The following is a 19,663-nucleotide window of genomic DNA, read 5'->3' as shown; positions in this document are numbered from 1 at the left end:
CATCCCTGTTTTCTCACATATTGACAACCTCTTGTCTGAACAGGCTTCGCTCAACATTTAAATATGCTAAACTCTCACTTTCCTTCAAAAACAAACAAAAGCCTCTTTCTTTGACTCCACCTCCTCCTGCTGCCACTGCCCAGCTCTCCTTTTGTGTGCAGGGAAAGGTCTCCAGGGCTGGCTGCCTGGCGGCCTGTCCTCCATTCCTCACCCTTCACATGCCTCCCATCCATGACAGCTTGGCCTCTACCAGCCTCACTCCACTAAAACAGCACCCCTTAAAGTCACCAGTGACCTCCGGACACTAAATCCAAAGTACATTTTTTACTCCTCCTCTTGTTCAGATTTTCCAGCAGCATCAACAGTCCTGAACATTCCCTGCTTCTTGAAATACTCTTCTCCAGTCCTTGCTGGCACAGCATTCTTCTGGTTCTGTCCCTTCTATGGCAGGGGCATCCTCTTCTGTGAACCATTGAACATTAGTGTCCTTAGGTTCAGGCTGGACCCTGCTCACTCCATCCTCTCTCCCTTGGCAGTTTTATCCATGTCCTCAGGTTTAATGGACCATCTCTACTTTTCTGCTTCCCAAATGTGTATTTCCGGCTTATTGCTCTGTGATATCCAAACACTCAGCCTCTTCACTGGGACATCTGAAAGGCACCTCAGACTCTACCTGTCCAAGGCCAACCTTAGGATCTTTTCTCCTCCCTACCTCAACCCCAGTTATCCTTTGGTGTTCACCATCTCAAAAAGGGTACCACCATCCATGCCACTGTGCAACTCAGAAACTTAGGAGGCCCTTTGACACATCTGTCCCTCAGCCTCGTGGCCAAACCATCACCCGTGTCTCTCCATCTACTTCCTTGTATCTTTTGACTCCACAGTTCTTCTCATCTTCACCATCCCATCCCATCCCTTCCCTGGACCATTGCAATAGCCTCCGAAGTGGTCTCCTGGCTGCTCCTCTTGTGTGTCCATTCAACTCGTTCCCCAGGTTGCAGCCACTCTGCACGAGGGATCTGTCTCCCAGCTCAGAGGTGGGGAGACTCATTGCTCGGAGGGGTAGGGCTTCACAGGGTCATAGCAGGGTCTGGGCCGCAGGCTTTCCTGCTCCACTCTTAGCCTGGGCCCTTGCCAGGGCAGGAAGGCAGTCCACATACAGGCTGGAGGCCCTGCTAGACACAGTTCAGCCAGGCCTCCTTGGGAATGGAGAAGAGGCTGTGAAATGTGCAGTATCGAGTTTCAGAAAACACAGGGTCAGGGTCAGCAGAGCAGCTGGTAGTGGGGAAGGCCAGGCCCAGCTAATTTCCTGTCAGAAGGGCCCAGAGGCCTCAGCCCCTTTCTGGGCTGGCCACAGGGGAGGAGATGCCGGGAATGGCTCACATTCCTCTGGCCGGGCTGCACCGAGCGGAGCCTCGAGGGACCTGCGGGGAGTGAGGAGGTGGATCTGCTGAGGCCCGAGTGGGGGGCTCTCCACTGGGACTGGGCATCTGTTGTTCAACCCTTAGGCTTAGAGGGGGCCAGAGACTGCAGAGATGATGCAAAAAGACCGTCACAGCTGTGCAAGCTGTAGGATAAATAAGCCCAACCTTACATTTTACAGATGAGGAAATAGGTCTCTGATTGCAGGGACTGTAATTGACTATTTGCCCCAGCTGCTGTATCCTGAAATCTGTTACTGTTTGTGCTAAGACTGTGCTTCCCAGGGGCTGCTCCCAGCCAGTGATTGCACGTGGCAGGGATCCTAGGCAGCCCATTCTTGGAAGATGTGGGATTTCCCTTCATGGCTTGAGAGCTTCTCATCTGCCCTGCTGAACTTCATTACAACTGCCCTGCAGTCTAAGCTGCCTCTACCCAACTTCCCTTTCTCCTCTTTATCTTCACAAGGCTCACGCCTGCATCGTGGTCTCTTGGGTCTTTCAGGCTCTCCTGATTTTCTCCCATTGGTATCTGCTTCTCAGATGGAGACTCATCTTTGTTAGTCCAAGTGTGGTCCCTGGACCAGCAGCATTGGCATTACCTGGTAGCTCATTAGAAATACAGAATGTCAGCCGGGTGTGGTGGCTCATGCTTACAATCCTGGCATTTAGGGAGTCTGGGGTGGAAGGGTTGCTCGAGGCCAGGAGTTCAAGACCAGCCTGGACAACATAGTGAGACCCCCCGCCTCTATAAAAATAACAAAAGTTAGCCAGGTATGGTGGTACACACCTGTAGTCCCAGGTACTCAGGAGGCTCAGGCGAGTGATTCACTTGAGCCCCAGGAATTCGAGGTTACAGTGAGCTGTGATAGTGCCACTGCACTCCAGAGACAGAGAAAGACCTTGTCTCTTAAAAAAAAAAAAAAGAAATTGTATATATTTAAGGTATACAATTTGATGTTTTCACATACATACACATTGTGATTACCACAATCAAGGTAAGTAACATATCCATCACCTCACATAGTTCCCATTTGTGTGTGTGTGTGTGTGGGGGGTGGGTGGAGAGAGGCTGCAGTGAGCTATGAATCCCGCTCCTGCACCGTAGCCAGGGTGACAGAACAAGACCCTGTCTCAACCAACCAACCAGGAGGTCAAGCCCCACCCTGGACCTACTGAATCAGAATCTTCATTTTAACAAGATGATTCACATGTGCTTTACAATTTGAGAAGCACTGATTTAGATTATTAGATTTTTTTTCAGCAAATCCTTTACACCTCAGTTTGGAACCAGAGCCCTTGCCAAGGTAAATTGGAATCACAAAGTGATGGACCATTCTGGGTTCTTCATTTTATGAGTCAAAGACCAAGCAAAGTTAAGGGACGGCTCAAGGTCATACAGTGAATTGGAAGAGAGACAGCACTTGCTTCCTAGCTTTCCCCCTGCAGGCTCTGCTATCAATCTGCATTGTCTAGTACCGTAGCAGTGGAAATATTGCTGGTTGCTGTATAGTAAAAAATCATTTGGTCTTTGTCACACAGTGGCTAAAACCCTTGGAATTTTCTGATAGGAATGTCTTTTGTTACTTATAATCTGCCCTTTTCAACCAAACCTGAGTTTATGCTAGCGAGGTAATTCAGGGTGAGACTCCTGGATAGCTTCAGGACAGGGGCTGGTCACCTGGAAGACAGAATGAGTGAATAGAGGGTGGGAACTTTCACCCCACCCCCCAACCTCAAGGGAGGGAGGGGGACTGGAGATTGGGTTATAAAAACTCTTGAACATTGAGATCTGGAGAGCTTCAGGTGGGTGAAATGGTCAGGTGCTGGGGAGGTGGTATGCACCCTCACCCCGTACCTTGTCCTGCACATCTCTTCCTTGGCTGTTCCTGAGTTGTATCCCTCATAGCTACAGTCCTCAACCCCTGGGCCGGCCCGGTACTGGTCTGTGGCTGGTTAGGAAACAACTAACCTGAGCTCTGCACCCCACCCCCACCCTTAGTGACAAAAAGGTTGGGAACCTCTGCCTTATAGTAAGCCAGTAAAAGTAAGTAAAGTGTTTTCCTGAGTTCTGTGACTTGTTCTAGTGAATTATTGAATGTGAAGAGAGGATTTTGGGAATCCCCAATTTATAGCTGGTCGGTCATAAGTACTGATAGTCCTTGGGACTTGCAACTAGGGTCTGAAGTGGGGTAGTCTTATGGGACTGAGCCCTCAGCCTGTGGGGTCTGTGCTGACTCTGGGGAATTAGTATCAGAATTGAACTGAATTGTTGGACATCCACTTAGAAAACTGGTATGGAAAAATGACATGCATGGTATATGAGAAGTGTTCAAAAAAAGACAACATGTTAGTCCAAACTGATGTGCTGTACGATACACATTGGATTTTGAAGGCTTATTATCAAGAAGGAATATAAAATATTTCATTAAGTTTTTTAAAATTATTTACTCATTAAAATGACATTTTGGATATATTAGGTTAAATACACTATTAAAAACTAAAATATATCCAGGCAGTCTGGAGGCAAAGTGGAGAATCTAGAACTGTGGAGAATCTAGAACTGTGGAGAATCTAGAACTGTGGGGATTCCCTGAGAGTAAGGTAAGTCAGGATTGTGGAGGGTTGAGAGTAAAAATGAAATTGTGCTTGAGGCCGAGAGATTCCTGGTTCTCCCTGGGGGCTCTGCCATATTGTGCAGCCCACACCTTAATGGTTATTACTAGCACTGATTGCATGCTTATCTTGGGACTGGAAAACTTCTAAGAACTAAATGTGGATTAACTTTTTTTTATAGTTTAATTTTATTTTAATAGCAAACTTATACAGGAATAGCATAGAAGACAGACAACATAAAAAATATGTACGTGAAGCCAGGCAAAATGGATCATGCTTCGGTCCCAGAACATTGGGAGACTGAGGTGGGAGGATCAGGAATTGGAGACTAGCCTGGGCAACAGAGCAAGACCCTGTCTCAAATATTCAGAAAAAGAAAAACAAAAATATGTACTTGCGTGTAGGACAACTCAGAAAAGGATAGTGAATGGATGGAATCTATTATATGATAAAAATGCTAGAAACAACCATTTAGTTGACAGCATATTTGTTTAAAAAAATCAAAATGCTGGCATTTTAACAGGTTTATTTATAATAAAGTTGAACTGCTGAAACTTGTTCATGGAAACATTTTGACTTGGTTTTTTTTGGAGATGGTTTCACTTTGTTGCCCAAGCTGGAGTGCAGTGGTACAACCATAACTCACTGTAACCTTGAATTCCTAAACTCAGGCGATCTTCCCTCATCAGCCTAATAAGTAGCTGGGACTATAGGCACATACCATCAAATCCTGCTAATTTTTCTTATTTCTTGTAGAGACTGGGTCTTGCAATGTTGCCTAGGCTGGTCTCTAATTGCTGGCCTCAAGTGATCCTCTTACCTCAGCCTCTCAAAGTGCTGGGATTGGAGGCATGAGCCACTGGGCCCTGCTTTATGTCTCTGTATTTAACACACACAAATGAAAATGGAAAAATTGCCAGTAGCTGATTTCTGTCCCTTTTTTTTTTCACTTGGAATCATATACACTTAGGTACCTTTTGACCCCATGGAAAAAAATATCTAACTTTCAGAATGACCCATAACAGCAAGTACAGAATTTTTTTTTTAAGGCAGGAACCAGGTGGCCTGACTCCCACCATGCAATAGTCTGTGTCTGCCTTTCTTTTTTGTTTTGTTTTTTTTTTTGAGACAGAGTCTCACTTTGTTGTCCAGGCTAGAGTGAGTGCCGTGGCGTCAGCCTAGCTCACAGCAACCTCAAACTCCTGGGCTCGAGTGATCCTTCTGCCTCAGCCTCCCGAGTAGCTGGGACTACAGGCATGTGCCACTATGCCCGGCTAATTTTTTATATATATATATCAGTTGGCCAATTAATTTCTTTCTGTTTATAGTAGAGACGGGGTCTCGCTCTTGCTCAGGCTGGTTTTGAACTCCTGACCTTGAGCAATCCGCCCGCCTCGGCCTCCCAAGAGCTAGGATTACAGGCGTGAGCCACAGCGCCCGGCCTCTTTTTTGTTTTTGAGAATGAAAGGTTTCCAATTATAGTGGATTCTTTTTTTTTTTTTTTTTTGAGACAGAGTCTCACTTTGTTGCTCAGGCTAGAGTCTAGCTCACAGCAACCTCAAACTCCTGGGCTCAAGCAATCCTCCTGCCTCAGCCTCCCGAGTAGCTGGGACTACAGGCATGCGCCACCATGCCCACTAATTTTTTTTCTATATATATTAGTTGGCCAATTAATTTCTTTCTATTTTTAGTAGAGACAGGGTCTCGCTCAGACTGGTTTCGAACCCCTGACCTTGAGCAATCCACCCGCCTTGGCCTCCCAGAGTGCTAGGATTACAGGCGTGAGCCACCGCGCCTGGCCTATAGTGGATTCTTAAGGAAGCTCTTCACAAAGCGTCCTAACATGACGTCTCCTGGCACTACACGTTTGACATGGACAGCATGCTAGTTGGTGTCTTCAAAATGGTCAGACAGTCCCCACTTGCCTCCATTAAAGCACTAATAGCTGCGCTGCGTGGTGGAAGCACAGATCTGTTTGGAAGTTCTGAGCAATTTCTGGAACCAGACACTGGAAAGGAAGTTTGTGAATCAGAAGTTCAGTAGATTTCTAATATTGTCTAATTTCATGGAATACTGGGGTACCAGGCTGGTAACAGGAGGTTTCTTCACTTTTCAGGAGAGGGTGGTGCACTCTTGCTGGCAGCTTTTGTAGCCAGTGGCTTTCTGGCTATTTACTCACCGGTAGATTTGTGGGCAGTTGCTGTGTGTGAGCTGTGGTGTAGAGTCCTCATTGGACCCCCTTCTCCTTCAATTTAGCTGGAGCTCCAAGAGCTCCAGGCAGTGTGGGGGTAACAGTGGATTAATTTATTTAATTGAGTCTTCATCAGGAGCCCCTCTAATCTGGACTTTTTTCCTACGGGGCTTCTTATCCCCTAATTCCAGAAAGGTGGGGCAGTTACAGCAGAGGTTACCAACCAGAGTCACTCTGTGCTCAGAGGACATTTGTGAATGTCTGGAGGTTGTCACAACTGGGGTGTGTGCTGCTGGCTTCTAGTGGATGGAGGCCAGGGATGCTGCTCAACATCCCATGATGCACGGGACTGCCCCCAGAACAGATTTATTCAGTCCAAAGTGTCAATAGCACATTGAAAAACCCTGAGTTAACAGTGTTAAGATAAAATGCACCGGCCGGGCGTGGTGGCTCACGCCTGTAATCCTAGCACTTTGGGAGGCTGAGGCGGGCGGATTGCTCAAGGTCAGGAGTTCGAAACCAGCCTGAGCAAGACCCCGTCTCTACCAAAAATAGAAATAAATTAATTGACCAACTAAAATATATATATACAAAAAAATTAGCCGGGCATGGTGGCGCATGCCTGTAGTCCCAGCTACTCGGGAGGCTGAGGCAGTAGGATCACTGAGCCCCGGAGATTGAGGTTGCTGTGAGCTAGGCTGATGCCACGGCACTCACTCTAGCCTGGGCAATAAAGTGAGACTCTGTCTCAAAAAAAAAAAAAGATAAAATGGACAAACACCGGGATGGAAATGAAGAGGGATAAGGAGACTCAGGAGCTGGGTATTATTTTACAGGGGAGATAGACTGAATGCTGAGGAAAAGAGGGAACCCCCCCAAAAAAAACCCCAAAAAACCCACAACTAAAATATATTAAAATTTTAATCTATTTCTTTTTACTTTAAGAAAAGGTACATATAAGGTTGGGCGTGGTGGCTCACGCCTGTAATCCTAGCACTCTGGGAGGCCAAGGCGGGTGAATCACTCAAAGTCAGGAGTTCAAAACCAGCCTGAGCAAGAGCGAGACCCTATCTCTACTAAAAATAGAAATAAATTAATTGGCCAACTAAAAATATATAGAAAAAATTAGCCGGATATGGTGGCGCATGCCTGTAGTCCCAGCTAGTCAGGAGCCTAAGGCAGGATTGCTTGAGCCCAGCAGTTTGAGGTTGCTGTGAGCGAGGCTGACGCCATGGCACTCTAGCCTGGGTAAGACAGTGAGACTCTGTCTCAAAAAAAAATAAAAATTTTTTTTTTAAATAGCTTCAGCTGCCATTGCGGAGGGCAGTTCCTGGTTATCAGCTTGGAATGTTTCAGAAATTCTTTATGGGATGATGGGGTTACTTAATAACTCTTATAAGAACTCCTGATGAAACACCTAAAAATAAAAATGCTAATTTCCACTGAGAGCCAAACCTGCCATGCCGTAACAGTTTAGGCTGTAGCTCTGGAGTGGAGACAGTAGGATAGAGAGATTTGGGAGGTGAGATTAAAGGACTTGGGACAACAGGATTGGGAAGTGTGACCTATGCTAATATGGTTCCTTGTGTCTGCATCTTTCAAGAGCCCAGATGTAGAAAGAGGTTTTGTCACAGGAGCCACAAGTAAGGAGGAGCCCTGTTAAGACTCTTGTAGGGTGCCAGAGTCTTTCTCCCTTGGAACTCTATGTCCTTCTCCCCTTCACAGCTAAGACCTGAGGAAAGAAGGGCATCTGGATGCCAATACAGTGAACACAGCGCCTGCTCGACCCGCAGTCCCAGTTGTTTCCCTCCTGACTGAATCTCAGGGACACAGCAGGGCATGATGGTAGGCCAGCCATTAGGAAGAGAGGCCTTAGGACCAAGTAAAGGGCTTGAGGGCCTTTGGCTGGATCAATGTACCCTCAGGACTGAGGAGACCTAAAGGCTCAAGGAAGGGGATGTCACTGCCTAACCTGGAGCCTTGGTGGCTCTTGGGGACCTTCTTGCCTGGCTCACAGAGGGTTCCTGGATGTCCAAGGACTTCAAGGTTCAGCCCTGAGATGAGAACCATCATTCCCTGCTGTCTACATGAGGTAAATTCCAAGGGCTTAACTAGAGGAAGTATTGTCTAAAACTGCAATCACTGGTCATTCATTTATGCAGTTTTAACAGTTCCCTGAAGCAGAAAAATCTGCTACCCAACCAGTCTTCAATATCTCATGCCTAGGCTGGGTGAGGTGGCTCATGCCTGTAGTTCCAGCACTTTGGGAGGCCTAAGCAGGAGGATCGCTTTTGAGCCCAGGAGTTCAAGGTCACAGTGAGCTATGATTGTGCCACTACACTCCAGCCTGGGCAACAGAGCAGGAACCCTGTCTCATTAAAAAAAGAAGTTTCAAGCCTAAAATTTTCACAGATTGCCATTACCGTAGGTGGTAAAATTGACCCAGAAGAGATAAGCTACTGTATGAAATTAGTTAAGTCTCTTATTAGAGCTGTGGTGGGAATGGCAGTGGAAGTGAGAATCTTGGCCTCACATCTCTTAATCTAAACTCAGCAGAAGTGTGTCCAGAACCCAGAAGCTCATGTCAGCATGTCCAGCATCCTTGGTCACTTCCTGAGCAAAGGGCAGTGATGACATCAGCAGAACCAAGGCACAAAGTAGGTCATGCTTTGTTTTATTTTTGAATCTTTAGTCCCATGTATGTATCCTGAACGTTACCCTCCTTGAGTGCTGTGGACTGCAGAATGAACTTTATTTCACAGTGAATGAGGGATACTTTTTCATAAGAAATCGATTTAATTCAAGATGGTTAGTGAATGTAAGGCAATGCAATGCCTTCATGAAAGTTAAAAGAATCCAGTTACAAAAGAAGCACTGTGTACAGTCTGAAATAGCTGAAGGTACAATGGGATCCATATTTTACAAAGTACAAAAAATTATTTCATATACAAAGAAAAATACAAATAATGTGCAAAAACCATTTTCACAGGTGGCAATTTATAAAATGAAAATGATAGAAAAGTCCTTCATTCTTATTATACCCCAATTTCTTATATATTAACACAATTGTATTTCCTAGTGTATGATTTTAAATTTGAAAATCTAATGTATTTTAATCTACAAAGTATTTTTTATTTTTTAAAAAGGGAACCATTTTGTTATTGAAATCTTATAAATGAATCAGTTTAGTTTATATTAAATTATAAGCAGGCTATCTGAAAAACAAGGATATAGAAATCATATATACATATTTTTGAAATATTAGTTTAGTATTTAACATATTAACATTTCAAAACAAATGTAATGATCTAGCTACCTATGACTCCAATTGGTGTCAGTGGCTGTAGCGGAGATGCTGTTTCTGTTTATAATAAGCAAACAGCATTCCTTGAATCTTAAACTGAACAAACACAAGGTTATCTGAACAAACACAAGGTTATCAAATCTAAAAAATCTAAAGACAGTTCTTACTTTTCATGTGCAGAAGTGTTGTTTGGGTATCCAGTCATGCCACAGTGTGACTATGGTCTACACAGCCTTTGTCACAGGTGTGTGTGGTCACAAATAGATGGCCTCTGTCTTCCCAACATCTTCATTAGGAGTTCAGTGCAAGTGTTTGTTTTATGGGTTAGTGCATTCAGCTTTTTGCATGTTATTTTGTGTAAGAAGCTGTCCAGGAGCGGAAGAATACACAGGAACACAGGCCCTGGATCCTCAGAGCACTCCTAGTTTAGAGAAGTCAGTGTTTTGGAAGCAGTATTTTCCTGCATTTGCCTGTTAATTGTTGCATCATTCCCTGGATAATCTTTTTCCATTGGAATAATCCTGTGTGCTCCCTCTTTGCCTGCCACTGAGCAATGATGTCTTTTGCTGTGAACCCCAATGGCAGACAGAAGCACCTATTGGCAGCACCAGAGAACGGAGCATCTCCAAGGTCAGGCAGTACAAGTAGGTACCTCTGATGGGAAACCTATTCTGTGTAGAATATGAGATAATCTTGGAGGGTTTCGATTTTTGCTTGTTAAAAAGCTCTCCAAGCAAATTATGATGTTGGAGAACAAAAATGAACTAGCTTTCATGAAGAAGGACCCAGGTAGGTGGTAGCCATTTTGCCTGGGGGCAGGTGACAGTTGGCTCAGGAGGCATCTTCTGATCCCTAACCACTAAGACCCTGTTAGAACAATTTAGTGCAAGATATAGGGAGTGCCTCAGGCTCTTGACCAGACCTATGTGACATACCCTTGCAGGTTAAGTAGACATAGCAATTGCTGCCAGAGGGAACTGGGTAAGACTGGCCAGGAGAACCTCAGGTCCTGGGATGACTTGTGGTTAGCTCCTCAAGGCTTTTCTTTTTCCTGTCGGACAGCCCAAGTTCCTCTACCTGTTCTGCATATGTTGACCATGGGCATCAGGCATCAGAGATACAGCTCTGGATCCTGTCCATCCATTGCTGGGCACTCTGTCCATCCTGGGCACAGAAGTTATATACACGTTTGCTGGTCTTGAGCTACAAAACCAAATGACAGAGAACCAGAGATGAAAGTCAGGGCTGTTTTGTGGCTTTGGGTAAGTGACAAATCAGTCCCTGTGATCTTCTTTTTCCATACCTCTGTATTTTTTATCCCTGTACTACCATACATCACCACCTTTATAGTCACTTCACTTTTCTAGTCCCCCAAGTTAAAGGGGATGTTAATAGAAGGGTACTGGCAGAAAAAGGGCCCTTCTTTGACTAAGGAGGAAGGGTCAGGAATGGCTGGAGCCTCTGACCTCTCCCATGCACTGCACCAGCACAGTAAAAGGTGAGGAAGCTCCTTGTGCTCCAATGGGAAGCCTGGGATTCATCTGCACCATAAAGTTGGCCTTTGTGTCTCCTTTCTTTACCTGGAGCCATACTGGAAGCCCAGAGTCAGGGAAATGGCCTTATGGCCTGAATAGGGCCCTGCTTGACTCCTGGGACTAGTTAAGTCTCCTCCTATCATGTGGCCTGTAAAATGCCCCAAGGCCCACCTGACAGCTGCTGAAGATATTAGGGCATAGAGTTATCATGCGTGACCAAGGGTAGTATTTTGTGGATGGTCAAGGATGAAGACCACTGAATACAGAGAGAAGTAGCATCTGTTCTTGAAAGTAGGCAGTAATTGAAATAGCTAACATTTAACAAGGAGTTCATCTACTTCCATATTTGGTTGGATTCCTTTTGTGCAAAGCAATTTGCAGCTTTTCAGAGACATGGGACAGCAAGAGAGGTTACTGTTGGGAATCAAGAGTGCTAAATTCAAGTTCAGGAGCAATTCCTACAGCCAAGGGCCTGTCATCCATCTGCAGTCACCAAGTGCTCTTGAGGACCCCATAATTCTTGGAGGCAGATGGAGTGATGTGCAGGGCAGAGCCAGGAAAAGAGAAGATCAACTTACATCAAAGAAAGCCTTGTCATTCGTGTGCTTGGGGGCTCCCATGCTGGGGCCAGCAGGGATGACCATTTCTACTTCAGCCAGATCAATATGGCCTTTACAGTTTGTGTCCTCACCTGAGTCATAGTATCGTAGCTGGAACCAAAAGGATACAGATGAGACATACGAAATGCAAAAAGAGAAAAATGTATAGCTTTTCAAACTATTTGAATACTTTCCTGACTTATATATGCTAAACTGTACCTGGAAGAATACACAAAAAATAACACTGCCTTTAGGAAGAAGAACGAGGTAGCTGGGAGAAAGGATTGGAAAAAAAGACTTATGTACTTTTTGAAATTTGAACAAATAAATGTATTACATATTAAAAAATAAAATTAAGTCTAACAACAAAAATTAAATATAGACATTCATGTTTAGAAGATGTACAGAATTTCTAGAAATTGATTTTAAAAAAGATAAACCTAGGCTGAGCATGGTGGCTCATGCCTGTAATCCTAGCACTCTGGGAGGCCAAGGCGGGAGGATTGCTCAAACGAGACCAGCCTGAGCAAGAGCGAGACCCTATCTCTACTAAAAATAGAAAGAAATTAATTGGCCAACTAAAAATATATAGAAAAAATTAGCCAGGCATGGTGGAGCATGCCTGTAGGTCCAGCTACCGGGAGGCTGAGGCAGGAGGATCGCTTGAGCCCAGGAGTTTGAGGTTGATGTGAGCCAGGCTAATGCCATGGCACTCTAGTCTGAGCAACAGAGTGAGACTCTGTCTCAAAAAAAAAAAAAAAAAAAAAAAAAAAGATGGTAGAAAAATGGTCAAAGGATCTCAAAAGGCAAGTCACAGTAGAAATATAGATAACCTATAAATATTTGAAAAGATGATCAACCTCTCTGATCAAAGAAAAGCAATTAAGAATTATTCAAAATGGCTGATAATATCCAGTAAGGCAGTTGGTACTCTCAAATACTGTCAGTGGGAATATAATTTGTTAGAAACTTTTTGGAGGGCAGTATCAACTAAAATTTAAAATGTTTATGCCTATTGAAACATGTTTCCCATCTCTAAAAAGTTATCCTACAGAAGCACTCCTACAAGCATGCAGATGTACATGAATGAAGAGGTTTCCTTCAACACTGTTTTTATCAGCTAAACATTAGAAAAAATACTAGTCTTTCAATGGAGCATTGGTTAATTAAATGAAAGTACATCAATGAAATGGAATACTATATAGCTTTTCAAAAAGAATAAGGAAAATCTATATGAACTAGTAGGAAAATTATTCAAGATACATTATTTTAAAAAAGCAAAGAGCCAAAAGTTGCCAAAGAACATGTATGTATAAAATGATTTTTGAGGACCACAATAGATAATTTAACATTTGACTGCACAGGGGCACTTTTAGATCTGTATGAAATGTTTGAATTTGGCATGTATTTCTTTTGGAATAAGAAAAAATGAAAAAGTACTTTTAAAAGTTAAAGAGACTGCTGGTGAACAAGACTTATTGGTCTACAGTCTGTGGATCTCACACTCTGGTATACATGGCAAGAATGTGTCTGGTGCTTCCAATACTGTGGTTCTGGCCTCAGACTTTTGGTATGAATAGGGCTAAATAGAAAAACTATATACCTTTCATGTTAAAGAAGTCCAAAATATTGGTAAGAATGCTAGTATAAATGTAATTATAAATTACAGAAAAATGATGACATTCTTCTGTTATATTTAGTGGTTTAATAGAACTTTTCTACATAGTGTAGGTGTTATGATTTCAGAGACATTGTAATTTTAAAGGATAGCCTCCTAAAAAGGGCTTTCATCTGTATTTTTGAAAATACATTCTCTATATTCTCCCACAAAGACTCTGTGTAATCTTCATGAAGCCCCTTATGAGGAGGAAAAAGTGGCCCCCAAATACAGTTTTCATCAGGAAGGAGTCTTCATCTGGAAGGAGTCTTCATCTGGAAGGAGTATTCTAGATGCAGGTCCAACTATAGTACAATATAGTGCTAACAGTTCAGGTCTTTCCCAAAAGACTCTATTTTATAGATGAATGCATTGAGAATCAAGGCTGACTAGTCAGTTTCAAGGTGGAGTAAGGCCTGCAGTCAGAATACAGAAGGCCATGCAACTCTCACTAGTGAAGGGTACAGAGTTGCTGGAGGTTTGCGTAGGAATCACTCTCCCTTGAGATGACTGGAGCAAAGATTATGATGCTAAGGATTGCAGAGGCTGCTACAGCAATAGTCCAGAACCTAACAACAGGCAAAAGATTTCCTGACATAGTTAGCAAGGTCCAGTCTAGTACCTGCCCACTGTGAATTCAGGTTAGGTGAGCACATCCCCTTCTGCCTCTTTCAGGGCTCCTTCTGCTCCCCTACTGCTGCCATCTTTGAGGGATAACTGTGTCTTCTAGTGAGCAGTACAGTGATATTAAGTAAATTAATGCCCTCACCTCAGTTTTGAACGGATGCTTTCACAGCTGCAAGAATGAAGGCAATCTGTATTTTGGGGAGTGCTCACAGGTACAGGCTTGTACCTTGTATGTGTATGTGGTATGTATATAATAGGCTGAAAACCTCAGGAGCTCTCTGACTTGGGTCTTAAGAGCTGGCAGCAGGAGATATTTAAGCTTTGAAAAAAAAAAAAGAGTTTTATTGCTCTTTATGCTCTAGGCTCAACTGTTATAGCCTCTGCCTGAACTTCCCTCAGAAGGGTACTTGTCCTTGCTCAGGGACATCTGGAGCCCTGGAAGAGCCCCCGACTGCATATGAGAGGTGCTAGGAGAGCAGTCTCTACGTGAAGAATGTATCTGTCTGCTGTCTGCATAATACCCAGGAACTGAGACTAGCCTAGACAAAAGTCATTTCTTTTGCTTTAACAGTATTACCTGATGTTTTGTTACATCCAAAACGAACCAACGAGGCTTCCACCCTTTCAGCAAAGCCCCTCTTTTGTAAAGCGTTCCTTCAAAGGACCTAGAAGAAATGATGAGAGGACAGTTAATTTTGAGTTTTCATTAAAAAAAAATTCTGGAAAGGGATGTCTGTTTCTGTTTGTCAAATCAGACAAATCTACTTCTCTCAGATAATCCAAAAAAGTCAATCAGAATTCTCCCTGGAATTTTTCTCCTAGACCTTTGGGGAAAGACTGCCTCTTTCTGCTGGGATTACCACATTTGTGAGGCTTGGAACTATCAGTAGCCACCTCTGTGCCACAACGGGATTGATTGACAAAGGGAAAAGCAGAGCTGGGAGACAGATGCAGCCTGAAGATGCTGTAGGAGAAACCAGCATGCCTTGGCTGTCCTAGTTTATGTGAGTAAATTCCTTTTGCTTCAGCTAGCATAAGCTGGTTTTCCAATGTTTGCCACTGACTAACACAGATTCCCTCAAAAGCTCTGGCAGACAGATAATAACAATCAGGACTCAACCACAGATAACTACAACTTCTTGGCATTATTTTTAATTGAAATTTTGATTTTTGTTCTTCAAAGAACCATCTAAAGCATTAAAGAATTAAAGCAAAAACATTTCAGGTTTGCTTATTGAAGGGATGGTGGTTTAGCCTCAGGCGGCATGGGGAGTCTTTAGGATGCCCAGCAGGGCTCAACGGGTCACCTGTTTTCATCATTCTTGGATGTGTACTGGCTGTAGAGCGTGGCTGCCCTTCGGTCCACTCCATTGGATGGGGGGATGCTGGCATTCTGCTCCTCCCCCATGCTGCTGTCTGGGAGATGCAGCAGAGACCTCTTCTGATAGGAAGGCAGGTTGGTAGACATAATTCCTGGGGAACCTGATGGGTGTCTTTGGGACTAAAAAAGATAAAACAGGAACTAGGAAAGCTTTATAAACACTTTAAGCCACTGACTCAATAATTTCATTTATTAACATTTACCTCAAGTTAAAAACTAGACTAATGAACAAAGATGCATGTTCAAAGATATTTATCCTGGAGTTGTTTATAATAGTAAAAAAACTGGAAACAACCTAAATGTCCATTATTAGGGGAGATTGAAAAAATTATGGTATTTCCATACGATGGAATTCTAGACAGTCATTAAAAATGACAATGGCAATTTATACACAGTGACAAATGGAAGGACATGTATGCCAATGTTGAGCAAAAAAGAAAGCAGGTTTAAAAATACTATGCATAGTAAATCCCTTTTATATGTGGGTTTAGAATGATAAAACAAGTTTGATAGCGTAGTGGTTTACTTCTAGGTTATAAATTGTGGGTGATTTTCATCTTCTACTTTATAACTTTCCGTGTATTATCTTTAAAAAAATAAATATGCCTTACTTTCATAATCAGAAAAAAAGTCAAGAAACTATTTTATTTTTCTGAGAAAAAAGTATTAGGGCATCAGCCAACTGTGGTCTGATAACAGCTCCCGAGTTGCCCTTTGAAGACTAAAGAGACAGCACTGGAGAGGGTCCCCTTTTACCATGAAGGTTTTCTTCTACACTCCATTTTTCTTGACCTCTCTGTGACATCTGACCCTACTGACCTCTTCCTGAAATGCTCTTCAGAACAGTCATCTGTCCCAATTTCCCTTCTGTTGCATTTGGAGCCAATCTGATGTTGTTCAAATGGTGGCTCCACCAATTGCTAGCTGTTTGATCTCTCTGTGCCTATTCCCTCATGTAGAAGGGGGAACACCACTCTTTCACCATGGATTAAATAGGATGGGAATGTGTGTGTGGTATTAACCACTTGGGCTCGGTGCTCACCGGCCGCGAAACCTTGCCCACAGTCGGCACTTGTAGTCAGCAAGATAGTTTGTGCTGTGCATTGACGACGAATCCGTTTTGCTCTTGTGTGATGAGGAAAGCTTGAAAGCACTGAAAGCTTGTTTTACTTTACAGGCAGCTTCACTTGTAATGTAAATCAGAATAGGTAACATACATATATGTTTTTATTACGTTATTTTTAAATGTTCACAATTTTATTTTGATAAATGAAAAATTAGAAAAGTCATATCACAGCTGTCGGCTGAAGTTGGTGCTCGGCTGCGCACCTTCATATCACGGCTAAAGTCGACGCTCTGTTCATCTGTGGCTGTCGACTATAGTCAACGCTCATACCGAAGTGGTTATTAAGCATAGTCCCTTGCACATATTATGTGCTTGCTAAATGTTTCTTAAATCAGAAACAAGAAATGGGGTATGAGAAGCAGAAAACAGAGTATTTGGTTCTAAAATATTTTTATGATAAATGTTTCTTAAATAAGAAACAGAAAAGGGATTGTAAATGAAAGTAGCATATTTTGCTGTTTTAAAATATTTTTAATTTTTCTCTTTGCTTATTTCTCTGGAGCAAAGTTGGTCTTAGCATTCCACTTCTCCCTCATGTGGCAGATGATCAGCGGAAACCACAGAGGCACCGAGATAGAAAAGAACCCAGTAATTTCCCCTGGACTCAGGGCTCTGAAACATAAGTATTATGTCACTGTGGTGAAATGAGACACTCAGAAAGTATTCAGTCATTTGGAGCTTTCTGCCCTGGATCCCCGGGGCATGATTCCTCCCTTTTCGCCCTTCCCTCTAGCCAGAAACCCAGCAGGGTCCTAATACCTGTGACAGTGGTCCCCACCTGACTTAGCACCCTCAAAAAGCTCAGAGGCAGCACTCAAGGGGTATTGCCAACTCACACGGTCTGCTCTTGGTTCTTCTTTAAGGTCCATTGTTACCCTTTCCCACAGCTGCTGCCACTTCTCAGGGGTTTGGTTCAATTTATGCTCCAATTTTTCAATTTCCTGCAAAGAAATGGAGTTTTCCAACAGATGAGAATTTGACAGAAATTAGGATGTGCCTCAGAGCCACACTGCTTCTGTATTGGGCACAGATTGAGTAGTGTGGCCAGAGGGCAGCTGAAGAGAGTGGTGGACATGGGCCTCAGAGGTCTCCCAGTAACAGTGGTGGGAGCTCTAGCTGGTGTGCTGCACTGTGGCAAAGATGGTTTATTAGGGCCTATAACCAGGCCTTTCTGCCTAGAATAGCTTATAGCTTATATAGTAAGACATGAAATATATATATCCCAAACACCCTCACCCGTGGGCAGCCTATGGGAAATCTGATGGCCAAGGCAAAAGATCAAGCACTAGCCAACCCTAATAGATGAGCTAGATCAGAAGTCTGTCCTTGACAGAGGAGCCCCTCATTCTGATGACTCAAACCAGATATGGAAAGAATGAACCAAGAAATGCCCAAGGAAATGGATATCCCTTCTGACAAGAGAAGCTGGAGATCATAGCAGCTGCCTCTGTGAAAGTACGATCATGGAGGGATCCTCTTCCTGGTCAGAAAACCAGAGGGAGAAGACTCTTCAGGAACTGTCTGACCCGTATCAGGGCTCAAAACCATTCCTCAGGGTGACTACTGCCAGGATGGTTTCACTCCAGAATATTTCTTGCATAAAGAAGGTGGTTGGCAGTACTCCCATCTGGCCATCAACTACCCACACTTCAACCAGAGGAAGTAAAGCACCCACAAAAGCCATAACCCAAGCCTGACTCAGGCTGTGCGGGCATCTGAAACAGCTGGGAAGCTGCCAGAAGGAGTAAATTACTCCACTTGCTGGACTGCTTCCTTGTAATGCTGGAAACTCACTTTTATTGAGATTCTTTTCAAGTACTTAAGCTAGGTACCCCACTAATGTAGGGGAGCAAATCTGGTTTTTTCATACTCCAGGAGTACCTCTAATGCTAGGCCAGAGCAAGGAGAACTATGTTCAGAAGTTTGTAAATCAGTCTTACTTAGCCTGGTTCCTTTGGTCTCATGTGTCTCTGGGGCCTACGGTGCCCCTAGGTGTGTGTCTATACACAGCTGACTTACACAGAAAAGGCTGGTGAGAGCATCGGGCTGAGTACAGCTGACATCATCGTAGCATGGCCACACTGTTCTCCTCTGGCTCTGGGGCCCAGCTCCTCCAGCCAGGTCAGAGTCTTCGGAGGGGAAGTGCTTGGGGGTCAGCATCATCCAGTCATAGGAAGGCCCTGTGGACAGGGTCTCCTCTGTGTAGTAATCCCACTTTCTGAGGCTGGAGACATTTACATTGGGCTTCAGGGCCTGTTTAAAGAAAACTGAAATATAGTTTCATCTTGACCTCAAAGTACCCCAAGCTTACTGACTGATAGGCCAGCCCCTAACATTTCAGGGTCTAGGGCAAGAGTATGAATGGAAGTTCAAATACCATATGCCTAAATATTTAAAAGTTATACATCAAGATAAACTATTAAATAAAACATGTCCTAGTCCTCCTACTTTGAGAAATATAACTTCCTAGTGACCTGGAAGGCCAGGTTCAAATAAAGAATTCTTGCATTCCTCAGAATTTTATACTAGGAAGTGGTGGCACTAGAGGAGCTGGTCCCAGCTCCCATTCCTTGTCCTGACCTTCTTCTCCTCCCCCACCAGCTATATCTTATATTCTAAGGGTCTTGCATGAATGTTTGTGTATACCCCAGCCCATGAAGCCAAACTCTGTCCACTCTCTGCCAAACAGCTACTTCTTGCCAACTCTAGGCATCAGGATACATGTACTGGCTTGAGAGACTGACTTGGGGAAGCAGCCTGGTGAGTAGCTTGAGTTTGGGCAATGAATGTCAAAGTGCCCAGAATATGGTTTAGATGAAGGAAGGACATCTAATCATATACCTTTAGCTTCTTACACTCCTCATGAGGAGGATGTAGTTGGATGAAGGCCAAACTAGGGTCCTAAGCATGGGGCCCAGGACAGGAGCCTCTCCTAAAGTATTTTAGATTTTTCTTTTTCTTTCTTTCTTTTTTTTTTTTTTGAGACAGAGTCTCACTCTGTTGCCCAGGCTAGAGTGAGTGCCGTGGCATCAGCCTAGCTCACAGCAACCTCAAACTCCTGGGCTCAAGCGATCATTCTGCCTCAGCCTCCCGAGTAGCTGGGACTACAGGCATGTGCCACCATGCCTGGCTAATTTTTTCTATATATATGTTAGTTGGCTAATTAATTTCTTTCTACTTATAGTAGAGATGGGGTCTCACTCTTGCTC

General features: G+C 43.7%; 1 protein-coding gene and 1 long non-coding RNA gene across 5 annotated transcripts in view; one reads left to right on the top strand and one right to left on the bottom strand.

The window, feature by feature from the left end:
- Window positions 1-19,663, top strand: part of LOC142870605 (uncharacterized) — a 45,082-nt gene that overhangs the window by 6,236 nt on the left and 19,183 nt on the right. For 2 of the 3 annotated variants that reach the window (XR_012918964.1, XR_012918966.1), the window contains exons 2-3: window positions 8,782-8,882; window positions 14,770-15,259. This is a non-coding gene — a long non-coding RNA (uncharacterized LOC142870605). Of the gene's footprint in view, window positions 1-8,781; window positions 8,883-14,769; window positions 15,260-19,663 lie in introns of those variants that run through there. The other variant, XR_012918965.1, reaches the window with a different exon arrangement.
- The window catches only part of SBF2 (SET binding factor 2), a 432,597-nt gene continuing 421,932 nt past the window's right edge, over window positions 8,999-19,663 (bottom strand). For both annotated transcript variants that reach the window (XM_020286579.2, XM_020286580.2), the window contains 6 exons: window positions 18,474-18,707; window positions 17,291-17,395; window positions 15,255-15,448; window positions 14,525-14,612; window positions 11,643-11,774; window positions 8,999-10,732 (listed from right to left, as the gene is read on the bottom strand). In XM_020286579.2, coding sequence (XP_020142168.2) covers window positions 10,634-10,732; window positions 11,643-11,774; window positions 14,525-14,612; window positions 15,255-15,448; window positions 17,291-17,395; window positions 18,474-18,707 — 852 coding nt within the window. In that variant the 3' untranslated portion in view covers window positions 8,999-10,633. The remainder of the gene's footprint in view (window positions 10,733-11,642; window positions 11,775-14,524; window positions 14,613-15,254; window positions 15,449-17,290; window positions 17,396-18,473; window positions 18,708-19,663) is intronic.

This window comes from Microcebus murinus, chromosome 4 (genome assembly GCF_040939455.1).
Source record: "Microcebus murinus isolate Inina chromosome 4, M.murinus_Inina_mat1.0, whole genome shotgun sequence".
In the NCBI taxonomy this organism is placed as follows: domain Eukaryota; kingdom Metazoa; phylum Chordata; class Mammalia; order Primates; family Cheirogaleidae; genus Microcebus; species Microcebus murinus.
This window is presented reverse-complemented; position numbering and strand designations above follow the sequence as displayed.